Source organism: Perca fluviatilis, chromosome 7, assembly GCF_010015445.1.
Source record: "Perca fluviatilis chromosome 7, GENO_Pfluv_1.0, whole genome shotgun sequence".
Taxonomy (NCBI): Eukaryota; Metazoa; Chordata; class Actinopteri; order Perciformes; family Percidae; genus Perca; species Perca fluviatilis.
In genome coordinates, this window is record NC_053118.1 from 35,446,651 (window position 1) to 35,460,068 (window position 13,418).

Genomic DNA, 13,418 nt, shown 5'->3' on the forward strand with positions numbered 1-13,418 from the left:
ACCAGGACCTCTCCTAAGTGGAATGCAGCCATCATTAATGGTTTAATACCAGGGCCTCTCCTAAGTGGAATGCAGCCATCAGTAATGGTTTAATAATAACCAGGACCTCTCCTAAGTGGAATGCAGCCATCATTAATGGTTTAATACCAGGGGTCTCCTAAGTGGAATGCAGCCATCAGTAATGGTTTAATACCAGGGTCTCCCTAAATTGGTAGAATGCAGCCATCAGTAATGGTTTAATACCAGGGTCTCTCCTAAGTGGAATGCAGCCATCAGTAATGGTTTAATACCAGGGTCTCTCCTAAGTGGAATGCAGCCATCAGTAATGGTTTAATACCAGGGTCTCTCCTAAGTGGAATGCAGCCATCAGTAATGGTTTAATACCAGGACCTCTCCTAAGTGGAATGCAGCCATCATTAATGGTTTTGAATACTCCTTTTTTTCTACTATGACATGTCAACATGTCTGCCGTGAAAAAGGCCTATACAATATTTATCAAAGAAAAAAACATATTATTATTATTATATATTTTTTTGAAAACCAAGACATGAAATTTTTGATCAATCATCACCCCAATCGCTTAGCCAAAAGTTGTTTTTTTACAGCTGTATTTGCAGAACAGCTGTTTTTTTTAAAAACACATTTCCAAAGTAGATATTCTTATATGTATAGGTTTACACATACAATCAACGTTTTTCTTTTCAAAAACAAATTTAAAGAGCAGGGAAACAAATTTAATAATGATGATTTTCAAGAATGATAACACCAGCTTGTGAAGCTAGGTAAATGTTTTTTTGTCTATTCTGATTGAACACTGACTGAAAAGAATGGGTAACTTAGGCTAATTTTAAATTAATTAAGAAATCGAAAAATATACACTTAAATGCATGCTTCTTGATCAGCTGAATGGAGCCGAAATGAACATTGTACACAAAATATTTAAAAGGAACATATGAAGTTTTCAAAATATGTTATTAGTGTTATGAATTATTGCGTTGTCTACATTTATACCACATAATTTGAATGGAGTCCGGCGTGGAGTTCTCTGCTTACAAGTTTTACTCTATAATGTATAGGTTATTTCTTTGAAGGAATGCTATTATCTCTTTAAACTAGAAGGCGGTACTTATCAGGACGTGTCCAGCCGTAAATGATGCTGTTGTATCTGCTCCGTTAGTGTAGATTAACTCAACTTTAGCTAGCTTGTGTTGTTAGCAGTTTAGTGCAGCCAGACCTACCTCACCAGATCCAGGCAGTACTTTTCATTGATTTGTGAGTCTGCTGTCGCGCTGGTTGCCGCTCTCACACTCTGTATACCAGCCGCTCTTTTAATACGAACACAGCTGGGTGAAATCTGTTTGTGAAGAGCGGGATACAGCGAGGTTTTACTGCTTAATAACCCATGTATAGCACTGATGCCAGCTGCCATGTTCCCCTTCAGCTTTCACCCCTTATAAACCTTGTGTCACGTTAAAAACATTCCCCCGGCACCGCCGGGCTTTTAATTCCGCTTCTTTTTGATTATAAGAGCTGCCGAAATGTCAGCAGATGAGTTGTAAATCATATATTGACGTACACACGCCTGGAAACTATCGCATAAAATAACAACGACCATATATATATGTGGAAGATATTATGTTAAACTCGCAAAGTAAAATAGCAGGTGACTCACAACGTTACCGGAAATTGAACTAAACTGCCGCCAAAATAAGAGTAGAAAATATTCTACTGACAACTCACACAGGTCTGAACTCCACAATAGTAAGTCAGAAAATTAAATAATGAAAATAATAATACATATTTAAAATATGTATATATATTTTTGTATGGAGTCTATGGTCAGAAATTAAGTTTTAAATTGAATTATCAACGCATGCGGCTTTTATTTTGTAAAATAACCGGAAGTTACGTTAACAGTGTGTTTTGGTTCGTTTACTAAGATGTTGAGCGCTAGCTGGATAATGTAGGAACCAGCAGGAGGAGAGGAGAGTTTGGCAGGCTAGTTTTCCTCATATGGCAGAAGTGTCGGTCAAATGCCCGTTTGTGTGGCTGCTGCTGTGGCTCTGCGTCCGGCTGTCCGAGACCAAAAACACTCGGTAAGACCGCCGGTTCCTGTTTTAGCTAGCTGCTAATGTTAGCCTGCTAGCTGTTATCCCAGCCTAAAAGATTTAGCTTTAGGGAAGTCTGTCCAAACTTGTTTCATTTCCTCGTAAGTGACAGTGGAGTTAGCTGTATACAAATATATATTTTTGTTTAAAAAATAGTTAACCTGATAACCCTTCATAAACAAACTAAATGCACGCTAACATATCTTAACAGCTGTTGGGCAACAATTTGTCTTTAGCAAACTTTTAAATTGTTATCAGAGTTGTTGAGTACAAAGTTCACAAGTTTGACAGACTAACCCTAAACACACCGAGGCCTTTAGTCATGAGGGGTGGAAGTAACGACAATGAATACATAGTTACAGTATGTGGGGTGGAAGTAACACATTAAGAAAGTGATCAGTTATCCAGTGATTTAATAATATAAAGCTGATTGGATTAAAACAGTCGTGATATAATGAAAAAGGAGCCATATTTCATCATTTTAACTCTTACGTTCATCATTCACACAGCACCCAACTGTCAATTATCTTCCGCCCAAGAATGTCAATCAATTAAAAACATGTTGCGCCATTCACCTGCATGGACAGCCCAGTTTTATTAAAATAAAAATAAACTTTCCAGCGATAAAATACTTATTTAACCCTTGTGTTGTCTTCCCGCCGACTATGCACCTTATTTAAAATTAAAATGTTTTTTTGGGGGGCGGCGTTTTCAACGTTTTGGTCTTTTTTTCGACACTTTTGTCACTTTTATCCAAATTGATTTGTCACTACTTCCGATGTTTGTTTTTTTGTCACTTTAATTTTTATTTTTCATGTTTTGTGTTCCCGCCCCCCACACCTTTTTTAAGAAGCTTTTTTCGACATTTTCGTCACTTTTTTTCAACGTTCTTTTATCAATTTTTTTCTCCAAATGCTATATCATTGAATAAAACACCCAAATTCAGTAAACGTATTGAACTGATCATTTACTTTACTTGTGAAGAGCGTCGTAGGGAACCATCCACGTTAAATTTGGTTGAAAGAAACCCACATTTTTGAAACGTTTTGACCAGAAGACAACAGCAGGAACAACACATAATAACACATAACTGTGGCTAGCTTGATTACTTCTGTCTAATTGATAGCGTTCAGTACATGTAGTTTGTACCGTGTCGTTATTATTGTAACGGGAGATAACTTTTAGTCACAAGATAAGTTTTGTCATCACGTTTAGGTTTCATTCTTCAAGGAAACAGAGTTTGTGTTAATGTTGCTGCGGTCGGACACTTTGGCCACAAGATGGCACTGCTGGATGATACATCACAGCAACAAAACCCACCTCTGTGGGATTACTTTTGTGCCTTTTTAAGTATCAAAACAAAAATCACTAACTCAAGCAAAAAAATTGTCCTATTAAAACTTAAAACTACATTTGTGTAGTCGTGAACTATTGGTATTCGTTTGATAATATGTCCTTTTGTGAACAGTTCCCTCTGCGTCTTTCTCAATGATCAGTCTTTTGCTCTCCATTGTGTCTCTCCATCATGTTTGCCTTCACTGCAAACTAGGGCTGCAGCTTACGATTATTTTCGTAGTCGATTAAGCTGTTGCTTATTTTCTCGATTAATCGATTAGTTGTTCGGTCTATGTTATTTCAGAAAATGGTGAAAAATGTGGATCAGTGTTTCCCAAAAAAGTTCCAAGACGACTCCCTCAAATGTCTCGTTTTGTCCCCAACTCAAAGATATTCAGTTTACTGTCCCAGAGGAGAGAAGAGACTAGAACAATATTCACATTTAACACAGCTGGAAGCAAAGAATTTTTACTTCTGTCGATTAGCACAATAGTTGGCGATTAATTTAAAAGTTACTAAAACTAATCGATTAATCTTTACAGCTCTACTGCGAACGTGTTGGAGAGAGCAACTCCACTGACAACAAAAGGACATATTATCAAACGAATAAAATGTATAAAAAGTAGTTTACGACTACACAAATGTTTTGTAGTTTTACTTTAGAGATCACCTTTTTTTTTTTTTTTTACTTGAGGTAGTGATTTTTGTCTGTTGCTTGGAATTAAAGGCTCAAAAATAATCCCATACGCCTCCACTATCATAACAATTATTATGCTTTTATTAAATCACATTTACATTAAGTCTAACAACAGAGGCACCATGTCCAGACTGATCTCATAAAGTGGCATATGTGTGACACGCCAATTCGTATGCTATCAAGACGCATAATCGCTTTTTAGCGTGTTTATCAACGCCGTACGGCCGCCATTGACCTACATTACGTGTGGATTATCGCCGCAGCGAGTAGTATGAAAGGACGGAGGTCCGTGGATGGGTACAACACAGGACTTTCACCCAGGAGAGCCGGGATCATGTCCCGCGTGTGGCATTTCTCAACAGTTTATTTTAAATTTGTAACAAAGCCTTCTCCAATGTTCTTTTCCTAAACAGGAAACAGGTTTCCAGTAGCTCGCCATTAGGTGGACAAACTTTGACACAAAATGCCCACGAGAGGTGGGCCAAAGAAGTGTAAAGTGGTGAATTTTTCCTTGGATCCTGATGGGATAATTTTTAGTGATGAAGCTATAACTATGTGGGCTAAAAGAAGTGTAAAATAGTCATGAACCTTGACGTAAAGTTACGACTTTTCATAAGCTGTGGGTATTGGAGTTTCAGCAAACAGTAGCTTCATTTAGGGCTGGGCGATATGGAGAAAATAGACCAAATACCTCGATATTTATACCGCAACGATATTGTAGGGTTGACTACTGGTGCTTTCACAAAATATTTACACAATGAGATTTTTGATAAATAATCATCAGTAATGTGGATATAATGACTAAGTGGGTAAAGGCGAATAATAGAACAGCTAGAACAGTCTGGTAAGTTCATAAAAGTACATCACTTTACTGTAATGCAGCTTTTAAAACCAGGAAAAGACAACACTAATGCCATATCACGATATTACGATATCCAAAATCTAAGACGATATCTAGTGTCATATCGCGATATCGATTATGATATCGTTGTATTGCCCAGCACGAGCTTCATTCAGCTTATGTATGTTATTTAAATAAATGTAAGCAATGTGATGCAAGTAGCTCTTGGCCACTTGTGTTGTTTTAAAGAAAGGTTGGAGACCCCTGCTATAGAGCTCCCAGAATATTTATATGTATATATGTGTTTACTTGCTGCACTAGGACGATCATTCTCATATCACTGTTGTTGATGTGACAATAAAGAATTTAAACTGCAATAAAGTAAACATAATCTAGAACATCAACTTTAGTACAAAGAGAAAATAAAAAGAGCCTGCACTAGGACACAAACTGATACGAAATCAATACATGTAACCTCTAGGGGTGGGGGAAAAAATCGATACAGCATAGTATCGCAATATTTTTCGTGGCAATACTGTATCGATACACAGACGCCAAGTATCGATCTTTTATGATATATGTGTTGGTCAGTCTGTCTGCTTGACAATCTGATTTTGCAGCAATAAAATTGAAGTGAGATGAACAAACAAACAAAATTTTCCTTTGGGGACATCATTTGAAATTGGGAAGAATTTGAAGTTGGAGGAGAGGTAATACATTGCAATATATCGCAGAATATTGCAATATGTTTAAAATTGCAAAAATATTGTATCGTGACATAAGTATCGGGATGATATTGTATCGTGAGGCCTCTGGTGATTCCCACCCCTAGTAACCTCATGACATCATTTGGCAAATTATTGGCAAATTATGCAAAAAAGGACTCACATTGACCTGCATAAGGAACAAAATTACCAAAGGTGAAAACAGTCTACACAACTGTCAATGTAATCTGAAATTAATCAAGATTAAAAAAACAAAACACAAATGTGATAAAGTGGGAATAAGTGATGTTATGTGTAACCCCATGTGTGACATTGTGCTGTAAAGCCTCCATGTCATGCTACACACAGTACTTCATGTGGTCGTTGCAGTTGCAAAACAGATGACTCGTCAGCCTGACCTTGTTTGTGTGTTTATCTGTTCTCAGTAAATGGTAAATTAGTCTTGCGTTGCCAGATATCTCCACAGTGCTGGGGAGGAAAGTCAGATGCATTCTGGGATAGGAGAGTTGTTTACATTTCTTTAAACCAATCACAATCGTCTTGGGCGGCGCTAAGCTCTGCAGAATAGTCTCAGGAAGGAACTTGTTTTGGTGGAACAATACCCAGTAAAGTTATTTAAAGGTCCCATGGCATGAACATTTCACTTTATGAGGTTTTTTAACATTAATGTGAGTTCCCCCAGCCTGCCTAGGGTCCCCCAGTGGCTAGAAATGGTGATAGGTGTAAACCGAGCCCTGGGTATCCTGCTCTGCCTTTGAGAAAATGAAAGCTCAGATGGACCAATCAGGAATCTTCTCCTTATGAGGTCATAAGGAGCAAGATTCCAGACACAGACACAGAAATGGCACATCCTAAGGAAAGCTCATTGTGGGACTGGCTCTAGTGGCTGTAATTCTGCACCAAGGCTGAATTTCGGGAAAGAGACTTCAGATACAGTATTAGGGGACCACTAAGGTCTATATAAAAGAGACTTCAGATACAGTATTAGGGGACCACTAAGGTCTATATAAAAGAGACTTCAGATACAGTATTAGGGGACCACTAAGGTATATAAAAGAGACTTCAGATGCGTATTAGGGGACCACTAAGGTCTATATATAAAAGAGACTTCAGATACAGTATTAGGGGACCACTAAGGTCTATATAAAAGAGACTTCAGATACAGTATTAGGGGACCACTAAGGTCTATATAAAAGAGACTTCAGATACAGTATTAGGGGACCACTAAGGTCTATATAAAAGAGACTTCAGATACAGTATTAGGGGACCACTAAGGCCTATATAAAAGAGACTTTTACTGTGTGTGTGTGTGTGTGTGTGTGTGTGTGTGTGTGTGTGTGTGTGTGTGTGTGTGTGTGTGTGTGTGTGTGTGTGTGTGTGTGTGTGTGTGTGTGTGTGTGTGTGTGTGTGTGTGTGTGTGTGTGTGTGTGTGTGTGTGTGTGTGTGTGTGTAAAACTGTGTAGAGCTGCTGATTCATCGATTAATTGTCAACTATTGTTGGCCAACTATTTTTATAACCAGTATGAGTCATTTTTTATAAAGGAAAAAAAAGTAAACTTCTCTGATGTCAGCTTTCTTAAATGTGAATATTGTTCTAGTGTCTTCTCTCCTCTGGGACAGTAAACTGAATATATTTTGAGTTGTGGACAAAATGAGACATTTGAGGACGTCGTCTTGGGACTTTTTGGGAAACACTGATCCACATTTTTCACCGTTTTCTGACATTTTAGAGACCAAAACAACTAATCCATTAATCCAGAAAATAATCAACGGATTGATCGCAAATGGAAATAACAGTTAGTTGCAGCCCTACAAACCCTAATTCATACACTAAACATATGCAAGTTTCTTTCTTAATGTTTAAAAAAATATTTTTTTAAATTTTATAAACCTGTTTTACTTGATCGTGTCTCCTCGTAGAGTCTCTGTGGGCGATGACATCCTGCAGCCCTACGCCCACGGCCACGGCCCCTCCCATTCTCACCGCCATGTCAGAGACTGTCAGCCCGTCGTCCATGGCAACAGCACCTACGAGAGCCAGCCCCCCAGCCATCACAGCCGCCTGCCGGTGGCCGAGTCCACGGTGTTTGTGTCAGACGTGCCGGGGAGCTCCAGAATGGTTTACGGTCAGTGACGGAGTCACGACTTACTGATCAAGTGCAGCTAGCTCCCGCTGATGGGATCTCTGTGTGGAACCTGGAGCTGATTTGTGTTTGATGGACCTCCTGATTTATTGATCCCTCTGTTGATTTATTCACTGCCTGACATTAAACTGACATTGAAAGTGTTTACAAGAAGTATGGTGCATCGTCTGCAGAAGACAATACATTTTAAACAGTGGTGTAGTCTAACGTATTGTAGTGGGTATACTGTACTGTATATAAATATATTGACCTATATATATGGACCAGAATCTGCCTTTTGGGGGTGGGGGGGGTCTGGCTGTCCTCCCCCAGGGTTATTTTGAGCGTCAAAGACTTCATTTCCTGCATACGGGTAACTTTTATTGACCAATTTACGGTGGAAATACCTCTTATTTAGCGTATGTGAAGAAGAAAAACACAGATGACAGTTCAAAATTAGGGGTGTAAGAAAAAATCGATTTTTATTTTGCAATACTGTATCGATTTTCAAAAAGGCAATAACAATTTTTTTGTGTAAGACAGTGGTTCACATTTATGTTGTGTTTAAACCCCCTACCGCTAGATGGCTGTGCTGAGACACACCACTAGTGTCCTTGCCTAACAGTGCCTAGCAGTGCCTAACAGTGCCTAGCAGTGCCTAACAGTGCCTAACAGTGCCTAGCAGTGTTTAGCAGTGCCTAGCAGTGTCTAACAGTGTCTAACAGTGCCTACCAGGGCCTAACAGTGTCTAGTAGTTCCTAGCAGTGCCTAACAGTGCCTACCAGGGCCTGACTTTTTGCTAGAAGCTAACAACGTAGCTATGGCTGAACTTTGGCCTACTTTAGCATATCAACATTAGCTCACTAAGAACCTGGGAACCACAATCCCAAACTGGTTTTCTGTGTACTGAATTGTTTACCTAAAGTAAACTTCTTCTTTTTTTAAATATTATTTTTTCTAAAATGATACTTTAAAAAAATTCCAATATATCGCCTTACGCACAGTATCGCAATATATTGCAGTATATTGAACCGTGACCCATGTATCGTGATACGTATCATATCGCCAGATTCTTGCCAATACACAGCCCTATTCTAAATATCTCAGAAATATAATGGAAAGTATGTCGTTGCGTGTCATTGGGCGTTTTTAAGAGGGTATAAGGAAATCCTGGAGCTTTAATAGTTTCTGCGTATCACGTAGACTACACCACTGTTTTTATAGTATACAACAGTAACTCAGAATAAGCTGATGTAATAGTGGTGTCGCTTTATACTCTAGTTCCGATTTCTTTGTTTTAGGGCTGCAACTAACGATTATTTTTTATTGTCGATTAATCTGCCGATTATTTTAATCGTTTAGGCCATAAAATGTCAGAAAATAGGTAAAAATGTCCATCCCAGTTTCTCAAAGTCCAAGGTGATGTCTTTTAAATGTCTTGTTTTTATCAGTCCGAAACACCTTTGCACTTTTGTTGTTTTCAAAAAGAGATAACCAACTAGTATCTGTATTGGTTGTTCCGTGGTTTGTCGTTTGTTCTATTAAAATGTCACCAAATTGAGTCGAGGTGACATCTTTTGACGTCTTTTTTTTGTCCGACCAACAGTCCAAAAAGCCAAAGGACATTCAGATATACAGAGAAAAAGCATCGATAACCCCCAGTGGCTAGAAATGGTGATAGGTGTAAACCGAGCCCTGGGTATCCTGCTCTGCCTTTGAGAAAATGAAAGCACAGATGGACCAATCAGGAATCTTCTCCTTATGAGGTCATAAGGAGCAAGATTCCAGACACAGAAATGGCACATCCTAAGGAAAGCTCATTGTGGGACTGTCTCTAGTGGCTGTAATTCTACACCAAGGCTGAATTTCGGGAAAGAGACTTCAGATACAGTATTAGGGGACCACTAAGGTCTATATAAAAGAGACTTCAGATACAGTATTAGGGGACCACTAAGGTCTATATAAAAGAGACTTCAGATACAGTATTAGGGGACCACTAAGGCCTATATAAAAGAGACTTCAGATACAGTATTAGGGGACCACTAAGGTCTATATAAAGAGACTTCAGATACAGTATTAGGGGACCACTAAGGTCTATATAAAAGAGACTTCAGATACAGTATTAGGGGACCACTAAGGTCTATATAAAAGAGACTTCAGATACAGTATTAGGGGACCACTAAGGTCTATATAAAAGAGACTTCAGATACAGTATTAGGGGACCACTAAAGTCTATATAAAAGAGACTTCAGATACAGTATTAGGGGACCACTAAGGTCTATATAAAAGAGACTTCAGATACAGTATTAGGGGACCACCAAGGTCTATATAAAAGAGACTTCAGATACAGTATTAGGGAGACCACTAAGGTCTATATAAAAGAGACTTCAGATACAGTATTAGGGGACCACTAAGGTCTATATAAAAAGAGACTTCAGATACAGTATTAGGGGACCACTAAGGTCTATATAAAAGAGACTTCAGATACAGTATTAGGAGACCACTAAGGTCTATATAAAAGAGACTTCAGATACAGTATTAGGGGACCACTAAGGTCATATAAAAGAGACTTCAGATACAGTATTAGGGGACCACTAAGGTCTATATAAAAGAGACTTCAGATACAGTATTAGGGGACCACTAAGGTCTATATAAAAGAGACTTCAGATACAGTATTAGGAGACCACTAAGGCTATCTATATAAGAGACTTCAGATACAGTATTAGGGGACCACTAAGGTCTATATAAAAGAGACTTCAGATACAGTATTAGGGGACCACTAAGGTCTATATAAAAGAGACTTCAGATACAGTATTAGGGGACCACTAAGGTCTATATAAAAGAGACTTCAGATACAGTATACAGTAAGCTCGATAACTGACTCAAATGGCTAATTATTTTTTTGTTGATTGATTGTTTTTTTGGGGGGGGGGGGATTTTTCTGCAGATCGACTAATCGTTGCAGCTCTAGTTAGTTTTGGCTTTCTGTCCCTGAAGCATCTTTCCGTGTCGTTTGTTCCCAGGTCACATAACGGCGGTCCAGGACCCTCTGAGGACGGTGTCGGTGTTGGAGCCGGGCGGGCCGGGCGGCTGCGGGATGAAACAGAGGGCCTCGGTGGAGGAAACGGCCGAGGCTGCCGGGTGTCTGTACGCCCAGAACGCCGGCTTCTTCAACACGTCGACAGGCCGCTGTCTGGGCAACGTGGTGAGCGACGGCAGGGTGGTGCAGGACAGCGGCGGGGTGCAGAACGCCCAGTTCGGCATCAGGAAGGACGGCACCCTGGTGTTCGGGTAAGGCACCCAACTGTGACACTGTGACAAAACTCTGACAGTGATTTCTTTCTTTTTTTTTTTTTAAGCACAAATGATTGGACTCCAACTCCAATCACGGTCCCGAAGTTTAAAGGAACACACAGACTTATTGGGACTTTGTCTTATTCACCGTATCCCCCCCGAGTTAGAAAATTCAATTCAATTACATTTTATTTATAGTATCAAATCATAACACGAGTTATCTCGAGACACTTTACAGATTGAGTAGGTCTAGACCACACTCTATGATTAACAAAGCCCCAACAATTCCAACAATTACAGTAAGTCCCTCAAGAGCAAGCAGAGAGACAGTGGCGAGGAAAAACTCCCTCTTGGGAAGAAACCTGGGACAGACCCAGGCTCTTGGTAGGCGGGGTCTGACGGGACCGGTTACATACCCTTCTCATCTCCGTGTGTGTCGTAACTCTGATGCCCCCACCGCTAGCCTAGCTTAGCACAGATGCTGGAGGTAAGCGGCTCCATCTAGCCTAGCTTAGCACAGATCTTGGAGGTAACCGGCTCCATCTAGCCTAGCTTAGCACAGATCCTGGAGGTAACCGGCTCCATCTAGCCTAGCTTAGCACAGATCCTGGAGGTAACCGGCTCCATCTAGCCTAGCTTAGCACAGATCCTGCAGGTAACCGGCTCCATCTAGCCTAGCTTAGCACAGATCCTGGAGGTAACCAGCTCCATCTAGCCTAGCTTAGCCCAGATCCTGGAGGTAACCGGCTCCATCTAGCCTAACTTAGCACAGATCCTGGAGGTAACCGGCTCCATCTAGCCTAGCTTAGCACAGATCCTGGAGGTAACCGTCTCCATCTAATCTAGCTTAGCACAGATCCTGGAGGTAACCGGCTCCAACTAGCCTAGCTTAGCACAGATCCTGGAGGTAACCGGCTCCATCTAGCCTAGCTTAGCACAGATCCTGGAGGTAACCGTCTCCATCTAATCTAGCTTAGCAAAGATCCTGGAGGTAACCGGCTCCAACTAGCCTAGCTTAGCACAGATCCTGGAGGTAACCGGCTCCATCTAGCCTACTGCTCCCAATAAGTGACAAAATAACGCCAACATGTTTCTGTTTACATGTTGTGATTTGTATAGACACAGGGTGTACACATAACCAGGTCACATGACACACAGCCGTCTTCTAACCGTATACATACTGGGAACTATATTCTCAGAAAGGCGAAGCACTGCTTCTTCTGCTACTTGGGCGGAGTGATTATTACTCCAACTCTGAGCGAACTCCAGGCGAGCTCTCTGCTCCTCACCACGGGGCTTCTCAGGTGCTGCGAGCAAATCGCTCCGCCCAAGCAGCGAGTCATTTTGATGTCACATTGTCGCGCGACAGGTTGGGAACGACGACTGTAAAGAGGCCTTTAAGGGGGGGGCGGGGAGAGGGGGGTTAACAGTAACACATTTCAAATTAGAAATGAGTCAAGTTATTGGTTGCATTTGAAGCAGGACATTTTACATCCGATCACAGTAAGAATGTTGACACACCAAATCAGACAATGCACAGTCAATTTAGTGATATCCCTGCAGTTGTGGTCTTGAAATAAAATCCTGAGTCCTCTTTATCCGAGACAGGACCGAGTAAAAAAAAAAATGCGATTGATTCCGAGACGAAACCTTCAAAAAGTGGTCTTGAGACCGGTCTGAAGACCAAGACTGATCTCGAGTACTACACCACTGAGACCTGGTGCCTGTTTGTAGCTGAGAGCCGCTTCTCGCACACTTCTGGTAGTGCTGCATCGTGTCGGAACGCACCGTAGACGTGCCCGGTAAATGGAAATTTATTATTGGAAATACAATAAATCTCAAAGTTGACTTTTAAAAAGCTTTTTTTTTTTTCTTTCAAAAAGCTAGTTTACACATATTAGGCACAAAGGAAATCCTGGAAATACAGCAAGATTTCTTCACTGAGCAGAAGCTGCCAGATTACGACAGTCGGCACACCAGCGGCCTATGTTCCTCAGGAGCGTTATCGTCGCCCATCTTTAAACATTTTGCATAACCGCAAGCTCCTTCCAGTTCCGTCTCACCGCCTCTCTGCACCTGATCTCACGTTTTCTGAACCATCATCGTCTCCTCGCGTTTGACTGCGCTGCCGTCCTTTTTGTCTGAAGTAAAAACCACATTTGCAAATCAGTGACTTCCTGTTTTGCACGGACCAGTAACTTATAACGTCTAGTTCTGTTCAATGAACCGCTGGAAAAAAAAGAAAAAAAAATCCCCCGGATGATGTGTTCATGTCAACATGACTCACTGTTGCAC

General features: G+C 40.6%; 2 protein-coding genes across 5 annotated transcripts in view; one reads left to right on the forward strand and one right to left on the reverse strand.

The window, feature by feature from the left end:
• Positions 1-1,648, reverse strand: part of ndufaf6 (NADH:ubiquinone oxidoreductase complex assembly factor 6) — a 38,977-nt gene extending 37,329 nt beyond the window's left edge. The window contains exon 1 of one of the 3 annotated variants that reach the window (XM_039807233.1): positions 1,239-1,648. In XM_039807233.1, the coding sequence (XP_039663167.1) occupies positions 1,239-1,429 (191 nt within the window). In that variant the 5' untranslated portion in view covers positions 1,430-1,648. The remainder of the gene's footprint in view (positions 1-1,238) is intronic. The other 2 variants (XM_039807234.1, XM_039807235.1) reach the window with 2 other exon arrangements.
• Positions 1,649-1,917: 269 nt separating this feature from the next.
• nagpa (N-acetylglucosamine-1-phosphodiester alpha-N-acetylglucosaminidase) overlaps positions 1,918-13,418 on the forward strand; it is a 40,910-nt gene continuing 29,409 nt past the window's right edge. For both annotated transcript variants that reach the window (XM_039804887.1, XM_039804888.1), the window contains exons 1-3: positions 1,918-2,096; positions 7,627-7,832; positions 10,853-11,120. In XM_039804887.1, the coding sequence (XP_039660821.1) occupies positions 2,014-2,096; positions 7,627-7,832; positions 10,853-11,120 (557 nt within the window). In that variant the 5' untranslated portion in view covers positions 1,918-2,013. The remainder of the gene's footprint in view (positions 2,097-7,626; positions 7,833-10,852; positions 11,121-13,418) is intronic.